At 59.9% G+C, this 10,307-nt stretch overlaps 2 protein-coding genes across 2 annotated transcripts; both read right to left on the bottom strand.

Annotated features, from left to right (window-relative positions):
• Positions 1 to 484: 484 nt before the first annotated feature.
• LOC119564115 (sulfotransferase 2B1-like) lies at positions 485 to 4,062 on the bottom strand. The gene is made up of 6 exons (XM_037882849.2): positions 3,667 to 4,062; positions 3,036 to 3,244; positions 2,626 to 2,752; positions 2,199 to 2,293; positions 1,517 to 1,697; positions 485 to 1,323 (listed from the first exon to the last, which is right to left on the bottom strand). Exons 1-6 carry the CDS (start codon positions 3,800 to 3,802, stop codon positions 1,214 to 1,216), a joined length of 858 nt encoding a protein of 285 aa, XP_037738777.1. The 5' UTR covers positions 3,803 to 4,062; the 3' UTR covers positions 485 to 1,213.
• Positions 4,063 to 6,428: 2,366 nt separating this feature from the next.
• Positions 6,429 to 9,982, bottom strand: LOC119564114 (sulfotransferase 2B1-like). Its single transcript, XM_037882848.2, has 6 exons — positions 9,775 to 9,982; positions 9,044 to 9,252; positions 8,632 to 8,758; positions 8,205 to 8,299; positions 7,598 to 7,778; positions 6,429 to 7,466 (listed from the first exon to the last, which is right to left on the bottom strand). The coding sequence occupies exons 1-6, from the start codon at positions 9,908 to 9,910 to the stop codon at positions 7,357 to 7,359; spliced, it is 858 nt and encodes a 285-aa protein (XP_037738776.1). The 5' UTR covers positions 9,911 to 9,982; the 3' UTR covers positions 6,429 to 7,356.
• Positions 9,983 to 10,307: the final 325 nt, after the last annotated feature.

Here is a 10,307-nt window from a genome sequence, read left to right on the forward strand (position 1 = left end):
ACTTGGCTTCTCCCAAGGCCCTTCCCACCCACTGCCCGCCCTGCCTAGCATCTCTCCAGCGCTCTCAGCTGTTGGCTCCTGCTGCCCATAGACCTGCCTGCCTGGCCACCAGTGCGGCCCGTTCCCGAGCCAGCCCCTCCGCGCTCTCCCCACACCTGGAGCCATCCGCAAGGCCGCTGTGGTCACCCTCCAATCTTGCCATGGCCGGAAGACCAGCAAAACACTTGACCACAGTTCGGCCACTAGTGGGCTGCCTGTCACGCTGACCAGTGCTGGATGCTCCCCAAGTCGCCAGCCAGTTTGTCCGTCTGTCTCCACCTGGTGCTTCCTGTCTTAGCTTGTCAGCTCTTTGGCGTGGGACTGCCTGTTTGCCCTGTGTTTGTACAGTGCCAAGCGCAAGGGGGTCCTGGGCCGTGACTGGGGTCCTAGGCACTCCTGGAATACACCTAATAAATAATGTACAGTGCCTAGCGCAAGGGGGTCCTGGGCCGTGATGGGGTCCTAGGCACTCCTGTAATGAGGCACACCTAATAAACAGCTTCCCAATCGGTGTTGGGGGCAAACACCCCCACTAGTCCGAGGATGGAGCTGGACAGTTTGGGACCGGGCTGATCTGCTGGGTTCCTGCGCTAGCCAGGAGGGAATTCCATGGCCCAGCAGAGCCCTGTGATCCTGCCAACACCTTACGCCCATGGTGTTGGGATGGCCCATGGACTCACCCTCCGCATCATGGACTCCAAGGTGTGGGGAGCCCCCCACCACATCCCCATGGGCCCCCGCACACGAGGGCTCAGGCTACCTCCGGTGGATCACCCTTTTGGCCCTGTCTTGCCATTGCCTTCCCTAGGGGCGGAGCTGGGTGGGGCTGATGCCTCCTTGCCTGGGGCGACAGCATCCTGGGCCCTGGGGGTGTTGCCGGGCGCTACCTGGGAACTGGGTCACCAGCAATCACACCCCTTGGAATGGGGGCGGGGGGCATGGGGGCAGGGGAGAGAGAGAGAGAGTGTGTGTGTGTGTGTGTAAGTTCCTGCTGCCATGTCACCTGGTTTTATTTCTTAGAATCCAGAGCTGACCTCTGCTGGACACACGCCCCAGCCGGCTCTGCCTATTGCAGATGCGCTAGTGACGCTGCCCCAGGGGGCATCTCCCAGGGCACACTAAGCACAGCAGCACGTGGGTGGCGCAGGGCTGGTGTATTGCAGGCACAGGGCCGTCAGTCCCAGGGGAAGGTCATGCCCAGACCCTGCATCCGCTCCCGGTAAACAGTGTCGAATCGTTGGCTCTGCGCCTCTGAGAAATGGTTCCTCCAGTCGCCACAGATCCCTGCAAACCACAGGGGACATGATGTAGGGTATCCCTCACTCCCAACCCACAGCCCCTGCTCCCCAGTCCTGCCCCTGCAAGCTCTGCCCATGCCCCTCACTCCGGACCTGCAGCCCTGGGTCTCCCAGCCCTGCCTCATTCAGCTCTGCCAGTGCCCCTTAATCCTGGCCCGCAGCCCCCACCCTGGACTCACCTTTCCGCAAGAGCTCCCCCTTCTGGTGGTCCACGTACTGGTCCTCCGCCTGGGAGAAGTTGGACATTTTGTTCCCCTTCATGCTCTGGAAGGAGGCGTTCTCCACCACAGCGGCCACTTGCTCCTCACTCAGCTCCTTCCCCAGGAAGTGGCAGATTCTCCGCACGCTGCCCAGTGGATCCTGGGGGAGACACCCGCTGCCATGAAGGGTGGGATCTGGGGTGACTTTATTATGGTCCATGGGTGCCTCAGTTTCCCCACCTGCAAGGTACTGCTCCCCATTGGGTCCAGACAAACAGACGCCTCTGAGGGCAGAGGGCCTTGGCCACAAGCCACGTCGGCTGCCTGGAGCGTGGTTAAGTGTGGGTTTGGCTCACAGGGAGATAGGCTACATGTTGGCATGGCCCCAGGGGCGGGATTATATGTGGGCATAGCCACAGGGAGGGGCTACATGTGGGCATGGCCTCAGGCACGGGGTTAAGTGCAGGCATGTCGACATGTGGGCCTGGCCCCAGGGGGCAGGATTATATGTGGGCATAGCCACAGGGCGGTGTTTTGTGCAGGGGTGTCCACAGGGGTCGGGGTTATGGGAGGATGAGGCCTCAGGGGCGGGGCTATGTGTGGGTGTCATCAGGGGGCGGAGTTATGTGTGGGCGTGGCCCAAAGGGCGGGGTTTCCCTACCTGCTGCAGCTCCTCGTAGGTGATGGGGAAGAAGTTCTCGTTGCCCTTCAGCCCCATCCAGCCGGTGACGTGGTCGAACCAGGAGCCATAGGCCACTGTGCAGGGGACAGCGGCATGGTGACCCCAGAGCCGGCTCCACCCGGCCCCTCCACCCTGGTCTGCCGGGGACAGCAGGGGCCTGGGAGCTGGGACACCCGGGTTCCATCCTGCCACTGGGAGGAGAGTGGGGGCTGGATGTCAGCGGTGTTTGCAGACCCCTGGTTGTGCTGCGGCTGTTTGGGGAGGAGGGCTCTCAGCTGTGCCGGGCCCTGGGCAAAGGGCTGGTCAGAGCTGGCTGGGGATGCACAAACACGAAGCACTTGTGACTTGCTTGGAACCCAGGCGTCCGGCTCCAGAGTGGCCCCTGCGAGCCTGGGGTGCTGCTCACCATTCCCGCTCAGGAAGTCCTCGAAGAAGGAATCCAGTGAGCCAGGGTCCTTGAAAAGGCGCAGCAGCTTGGAGAAGTGGTAGAGTGAGACCAGGACGTCCTTGGGGCAGCGCAGGGTGTAGATGATCTGGGGGAGAGGTGGGAGTGGGTCACTGCTGGGGCGTCATGCTACCAATTCGGGGAGGGGGTTGCCAAGTGAACACAGTGATTAGCCACCCACCCTGGGCCGTCAGTTCCCCACCCTCTCCGGAGGGAGAAGGAATCACCCCGTCCCACTGGCTGCACTTTCCCACGCCCGCATTGGTGTAACTCACACCCAGCAGCAGCCCTGGATTCACCCCCCTCCCGACGCACAGCCCTGCCGGTGGCCCTCAAATCTGACCAGCAGCCCCTGGTCTCCCGCCTCTCACCTTGGCCTTGGAGTGCTGCAGGGACTTGGGGAAGAGCTGCGCGGGGAGGTGGGAGCAGAGCAGCCGGGGTGGGGGGTATTTCACGATAACCTCCATCCCCAGGTGAGTCTCCAGCCAGGGCCCCCGCTCCCAGTTCAGCACGCTGCGCACCCAGCTGGGGTCCCCGTCACAACGGATCAGACTCAGGATCTCCAGCATCCAGTTAGTGCCTGGGGATGAAAGGGTTAATGGGCCTGAAACAACCCCCTCAACCTGCTGAGTCCCCCTCTGCTCCCAGAGCCGGGGAGAGAACCCAGGAGTCCTGGCTCCCAGCCCCCAGCTGAGGTGCACTGACAGTGCTAAATCCAAAGCTCTTGTTTTGCTGTCTCAGGGGTCTCCTGGCCCTGCCGGCGGCTCTGGAGAAAGCCTGAGATCAGAGTGCGTCTGCAGAGAGCCAGCCTAGCGCCAGGTGGGCGCGTTGGACCCCCCAGGGAGCAGCCAGCTTTGTCTAACTCTGGGCTGGAGGTCTGAGTGCCTGGGGTCTGGCATCGAGGAAATCAGGTCATGTGACATTGCAGCCTTCCAGCTACCGGGTTTGGTGTCCATGTGTGTGTCAGGAAACCCCCCGTCCCAAACCCCCGCTTTGCCCTACCTGACTTGGGGTAGGTGACGTTGAAGACGTCGTCGTCCCACACCTGGAATTCATTCTCCACGTAGCTCAGCGCCTCGGGGGAATAATCCAGGCATGGGAACAGCAACCCCTTGTGGGTGAAGTATTCACGTGCCATGGCAAGGCTGGGATAGAGACAGACCTCCCAGAATCAGTGCTGGATCCTAGGCACGACAAGGGGAGCTGTGCTGCAAGGAGCGGTGTGGGAGCCGCTCTCCTGAAAGTCAGGGGTCTCCAGCGCCTCAGCCTGGCAATCGGATGCTCGGCTCTGCAGGGAGCAGGGTGAGGCTCTTCCTTGGCTGTCCCACCCCAGAGCCAGCTGCACCTCGGCACCTGTTGAGCTGATTCCTTGGCGTGTTCCCGGAACAACTCTAGGGCCCGTGCTGGTGTCTGCAGCCGGGAGAACAGCCCGCGCCTGGGATAAGAGCCCTCTGTGGGATTGTGTAACAGGCCCAGGCTCTCTGTTCTCCCCCTGCCCCACCCCAGCTACCCTTGGACCCAGGCAGAGCCATTCAGTCTTTGGAGGCCCAGTGACCTTTGGACCTGGGAGGAGCTGGTGCCTTTAACCTCCCAGGGCCCTGCGTCATCCCAGGCAGCTCATGACTCTGGATGGCCTGTGTCTGGCAGGTCCCTGCACCCCTTCCCAGCTGTGTCAGGCGCCCAGGGTTTTGTGTCGGAGTGGAGGGGCCAGGTGTGTGGCAGATCCTGCCATTCCCACCCCAGGGAGGGGTCACTGATCTCTGTGCTTTCATGGCAGTGGGGGATGGTTACGAGGCTTTGGAGTGTGGGGGTTTAAGCCACCCAGCTTGGGTCACCACCCCCTGCCAACAGAGAGGTGGGAACTCAGACCCCAACCTGTCTCCTGGGGTGGCCAACAGGGGGCGCCAGTCAGTTCATAGAATCATAGAATCTCAGGGTTGGAAGGGACCGCAGGAGGTCATCTAGTCCAACCCCCTGCTCAAAGCAGGACCAGTCCCCAATTTTTGCCCCAGATCCCTAAATGGCCCCCTCAAGGATTGAACTCACAACCCTGGGTTGAGCAGGCCAATGCTCAAATCGCTGAGCTATCCCTCCCTCCCCGCCCCCCAAGTTCCTCTTGTGGGGTCAGGTTTGCAGCTGTCTTCTCCCTAAGGATACAGCTAATCCCTGTAGTGCCCCTGCCTCCAAGCCAGCCTGGAGGGGTAAGGCCCCATGTCCCATGCCCCATCCCCCTTGAGCCAGCCAGTCCACACCCTGGGGCCAGACCGGAGCTGGGCCCCACGCAGAGGGGAAAGGTCCCTGGTCCCATCCTACTGCCGCAGAGCGAGTCTCTCTTTTGCAGACACAGCGGCTAAAGGGCTCAGCTGGCTTTGCTCCAAGCTGGTCGCTGCTGACATCTCTCTGAGGTGAAGGGAACTGTCCGTGGTGTCTAGACAGGGAGAGACCGGGAATGTGGGTGTGTGGGCACCATCCCTGGCCACAGGCAGAGAGTGTGTGTAGGTCTGTGTGTGGGATTGTGTGTACGTGTCTCCAGAGGAGTCACTGGGTCCACTCACCCTCTTGCTCCTCCTGCGTCTCTTACTCCACCCTCCCTGCTCCCACAGCCACTCCACTGGCCATGGCTGGGCCCACCCATCCCCCCATCCCCAGGGCTGAGAACCCCCCATCTGAAGGCTGTGCTGAGAACTCAAAGAGTTAAAGCGGGGCCAGACCCACCCCAGCTCCCGCTCAGCTGGGTGGAATCACACCCTCTGGGTTCCCTGTGCTGGGAAAACGGCTCCTATGCTGAGCGCTGGGCTGGGCATTGCCCCCAGAGCCATGTGAATCCCCAGATCAAGAGCCAAGCCCAGCTGGGACCCAGTCACGGGGCTGGGGGCTGCCTCCCGTGGCAATGTAGAGTGAAGGTGCTGTCTGAAATCCCCTTAACTCTGCCCCTCCACCCTGTCCATAGGTGCTGGAACTACCAGTGCAGGGTTGCTGCTGCACCCCCTGGCTTGAAGTGGTTCCCATTCTATCCAGGGTTTACAGTCCGGTTCAGTGCCTCTCAGCACCCCCACCGTACAAACTGTTCCAGCTCCGCTGCCTGGATCCCAGCCCAGACTTGGCCTGATGTGGTCTGGGCTGTACAGGATGGACAGGGGCACCACAGTGCAGCCCAGAGAGGCCAGGAGGGGACCCAGGACTCCTGGGTTCTATCCGCAGCTCTGGGAGGGGAGTGGGCTCTCTTAGAGGGCTTTCCCTTCACCCCCTCCCCTGGTTCTTGCCATGCCACAGAAAGCAGAAGACCGCAAATCCGACGTGCGGGCAATGCGATGTTTAGTGGGGTTAGATGCAAGCAGACATATCCGTCACTCTACACACCAGCGGAGTCTGTTCCCCAGTGTTCCCTTCCCAGCTCTGACGCCGCAGAGCCTTGTCTGTGTCCCTGTTCCCCATTCCTAGTCCCCATTCCCCCAGTGTCGGTCACTCGCATAAGCCTTTATGAAAGTATGCGTATGAATATAGCTATGACATAACCGGAATATGTTTTATGCTACTCATGCCATGTAACATATCTGTGTAAAGGTTATGATCTACTGAATCTATTAATCCTATTTGTAGGCATGCATCGTTTTTGTATTCCAAGTTCTGAATATTGGCTGTGTACTGGCTTGATTTCGAAAAACCTTAGGTTTCAGAGTAGCAGCCGTGTTAGTCTGTATCCGCAAAGAGAACAGGAGTACTTCTGGCACCTTAGACACTAACAAATTTATTAGAGCATAAGCTTTCGTGGGCTACAGCCCACTTCATCGGATGCATAGAATGGAACATATAGTAAGAAGGTATATTTTATTTGGGGTTTGGACCCCACTGGGAGTTGGGCACCTGAGTGGTAAAGGCAGGAACACTTCTGAAGTTGCTTTCAGCTAAGTCCGCAGCTTTGGGGCCCGTGGTTCAGACCCGGGGTCTGTGTTGGAGCAGACTGGTGTGGCTGGCTCAGCAAGACAGGCTGCTGGAGTCCTTAGCTGGCAGGGAAAGCAGGGGCAGAAGTAGTCTTGGCACAATAGTTGGCAGCCCGAAGGGGGTTTCTGTGATCCAACCCGTCACACCCACTTCTTAGCAGGCCCAAATATACCCTAGCCCCACCCCTTGCAACCTATGGTCATGTTCCGTTTTGGAGTGTCGTGAGTTGGGGTCTTTGTCCCACCCCTTTTGTAGCCCATGGGAGGTATAAGGAGTGAGGGTGTGCTCTGGCCAAGGGAAGGCCGTTCTTTGGTTTTTAGTGTTTACTAAAAATGCCGACCCCCCAGTTCCCCTTGCCCCCCCAACTGGTTGTTTGACCTTGCCGTGAGATAAGGAATTGAGGCAGTTTTCAAGTGTGCACTCGTATATGACATTCCCACCATGCCCAGGCAGACTTTAACTGCTCTTCTCTAGTCCCATTATACCAACAGACCAATCTGGATTAGGCAAAAGCAAGATTTACAGTGTCTGTCTCTGTTCTTAGTAAGAAACCCTTTGTTCACACGTATTAGTAAAAATGTAGATCTGCCCGATGGGTGCCCACGGGTGGGTGCTGCCCCCTGCTGGTCACATGCCCCAGCCCAGTGACGCTGCCCCAGGGGGCATCTCCCAGGGCACACTAAGCACAGCAGCACGTGGGTGGCGCAGGGCTGGTGTATTGCGGGCACAGACGTGGCGGGCACAGGGCCGTCAGTCCCAGGGGAAGGTCATGCCCAGACCTTGCACCCGCTCCCGGTAAACAGTGTCGAATCGTTGGCTCTGCGCCTCCGAGAGATGGTTCCTCCAGTCGCCGCAGATCCCTGCAAACCACAGGGACATGGTCTAGGGTGCCCCTCACTCCCAACCCACAGCCCCGGGTCTCCCAGCCCTGCTTCACGCAGCTGTGCCAGTGCCCCTTAATCCTGGCCCGCAGCCCCCACCCTGGACTCACCTTTCCTCAAGAACTCCCCCTTCTGGTGGTCCATGTACTGGTCCTCCGCCTGGGAGAAGTTGGACATTTTGTTCCCCTTCATGCTCTGAAAGGAGGCGTTCTCTACCACAGCGGCCACTTGCTCCTCACTCAGCTCCTTCCCCAGGAAGTGGCAGATTCTCCGCACGCTGCCCAGTGGATCCTGGGGGAGACACCCGCTGCCATGAAGGGTGGGATCTAGGGTGACTTTATTATGGTCATTGGGTGCCTCAGTTTCCCCACCTGCAAGGTACTGCTCCCCACTGGGTCCAGACAAACAGATGCCTCTGAGAGCAGAGGGCCTTGGCCACAAGCCGCATCGGCTGCCTGGAGCGTGGTTAAGTGCTGATTTGGCTCACAGGGAGATAGGCTACATGTTGGCATGGCCCCAGGGGCGGGATTATATGTGGGCATAGCCACAGGGAGGGGCTACATGTGGGCATGGCCTCAGGGACGAGGTTAAGTGCAGGCATGTCCACAGGGGTCGGGGTTATGGGAGGATGAGGCCTCAGGGGCAGGGCTATGTGTGGGTGTCATCAGGGGGGTGGAGTTATGTGTGGGCATGGCCCAAAGGGCGGGGTTTCCCTACCTGCTGCAGCTCCTCGTAGGTGATGGGGAAGAAGTTCCCGTTGCCCTTCAGCCCCATCCAGCCGGTGACGTGGTCGAACCAGGAGCCATAGGCCACTGTGCAGGGGACAGCGGCATGGTGACCCCAGAGCTGGCTCCACCCGGCCCCTCCATTCTGCTCTGCTGGGGACAGCAGGGGCCTGGGAGCTGGGACACCCGGGTTCCATCCTGCCACTGGGAGGAGAGTGGGGGCTGGAGGTCAGCGGTGTTTGCAGACCCCTGGTTGTGCTGCGGCTGTTTGGGGAGGGGGGCTCTGAGCTGTGCCGGGCCCTGGGCAAAGGGCTGGTCAGAGCTGGCTGGGGATGCACAAACTCGAAATACTTGTGACTTGCTTGGAACCCAGGCGTCCGGCTCCAGAGTGGCCCCTGCGGGCCTGGGGTGCTGCTCACCATTCCCGCTCAGGAAATCCTCAAAGAAGGAATCCAATGAGCCAGGGTCCTTGAAAAGGTGCAGCAGCTTGGAGAAGTGGTAGAGCAAGACCAGGACGTCCTTGGGGCAGCGCAGGGTGTAGATGATCTGGGGGAGAGGTGGGGAGGGGGGTCACTGCTGGGGTGTCATGCTACCAATGGGGGGAGGTGGGTGCCAAGTGAACACAGTCATTAGCCACCCACCCTGGGCCGTCAGTTCCCCACCCTCTCCGGAGGGAGAAGGAATCATCCCATCCCGCTGGCTGCACTTTCGCACACCCACATTCTTGTAACTCACACCCAGCAGCAGCCCTGGATTCACCCCCCTCCCGACGCACAGCCCTGTCGGTGCCCCTCAAATCTGACCCGCAGCCCCTGCTCTCCCGCTTCTCACTTTGGCCTCGGAGCGCTGCAGGGACTTGGGGAAGAGCTGAACAGGGAGATGGGAGCAGATCAGCCGGGGCGGGGGGTATTTCAGGGCAGCCTTCAGCCCATTCTTGTTGTCCACCCAGGCCGATCGCTCCCAGTTCAGCACGCTGCACACCCAGCCGGGGTCCCCGTCACAACGGATCAGACTCAGAATATCCAGCATCCAGTTAGTGCCTGGGGATGAAAGGGTTAATGGGCCTGAAATAATCCCTCGACTCACTGGGTTCCTCTCCGCTCCCAGAGCTGGGGAGAGAACCCAGGAGTCCTGGCTCCCAGAGCTTCTGCTTTAACCTACCAGCCTCCCTTTCCCAGATCTGGGGATCGGTTCCAGTAGCCTGGTTCCCAGCCCCCACACCACGTTCACGGAGGTGAATTGATAGAGCTAAAATCAGAAGCTCTTGTTTTACTGTGTCGCGGTCTCCTGGCCCTGCCGGCAGCTCTGGAGAAAGCCTGTGATCAGAGTGCATCTGCAGAGAGCCAGCTTAGCATCAGGTGGGCGAGTTGGGCCCCAGGGAGCAGCCTGCTTTGTCTCGCTGGGGGTATGGGAGCCCGGGCTCTGACATCTAGGAAAGCAGGTCATATGATGTTGCAACCTTCCAGCTACTGGGTTTGGTGTTTCCATCTAATGTTCTTGTGTGTGTCAGGGAACCCCCCTCACACACACACACACTCCGCTTTGCCCCCGTTCTTCTCTACCTGACTTGGGGTAGGTGACGTTGAAGATGTCGTTGTCCCGCACCTGGAATTCATTCTCCACGTAGCTCAGCGCCGCAGTGGAGTAATTCAGACATGGGAACAGCAACCCCTTGTGGGTGAAGTATTCATCTGCCATGGCAAGGCTGGGACAGAGACAGACCTCCCAGCATCAGTGCTGGCCCCTGTGTGATGCTAGGGGACATCGTGCTGTAAGGGTTCAGTAGGCGCTGTGGTGCAGGGAGTAGGATGAGGCTGTTACTTGGCTGTCCCACCCCAGAGCCAGCTGCATCTCAGCAACGATTGAGCCGATTCCATGGCTTGTTCCCGGAATGACTGTAGGGCCCTTGCTGGTGGCTGTGGCCGGGACAACAGCCCGTGCTTGGGGTGGGAGCCCTCTGTGGGGTTCTGCAACAGGCCCAGGCTCTCTGCTCTCCCCCTAGCTACCTTCGTGCCTGGGCAGAGCCGGTGCCATTCAACCTTTGGAGGCCCTGCCGGGTGCTCCCTGCCTGGCACAGTGACATTTGGACCTGAGC

This window comes from Chelonia mydas, chromosome 24, assembly GCF_015237465.2.
Source record: "Chelonia mydas isolate rCheMyd1 chromosome 24, rCheMyd1.pri.v2, whole genome shotgun sequence".
NCBI lineage: Eukaryota > Metazoa > Chordata > Testudines > Cheloniidae > Chelonia > Chelonia mydas.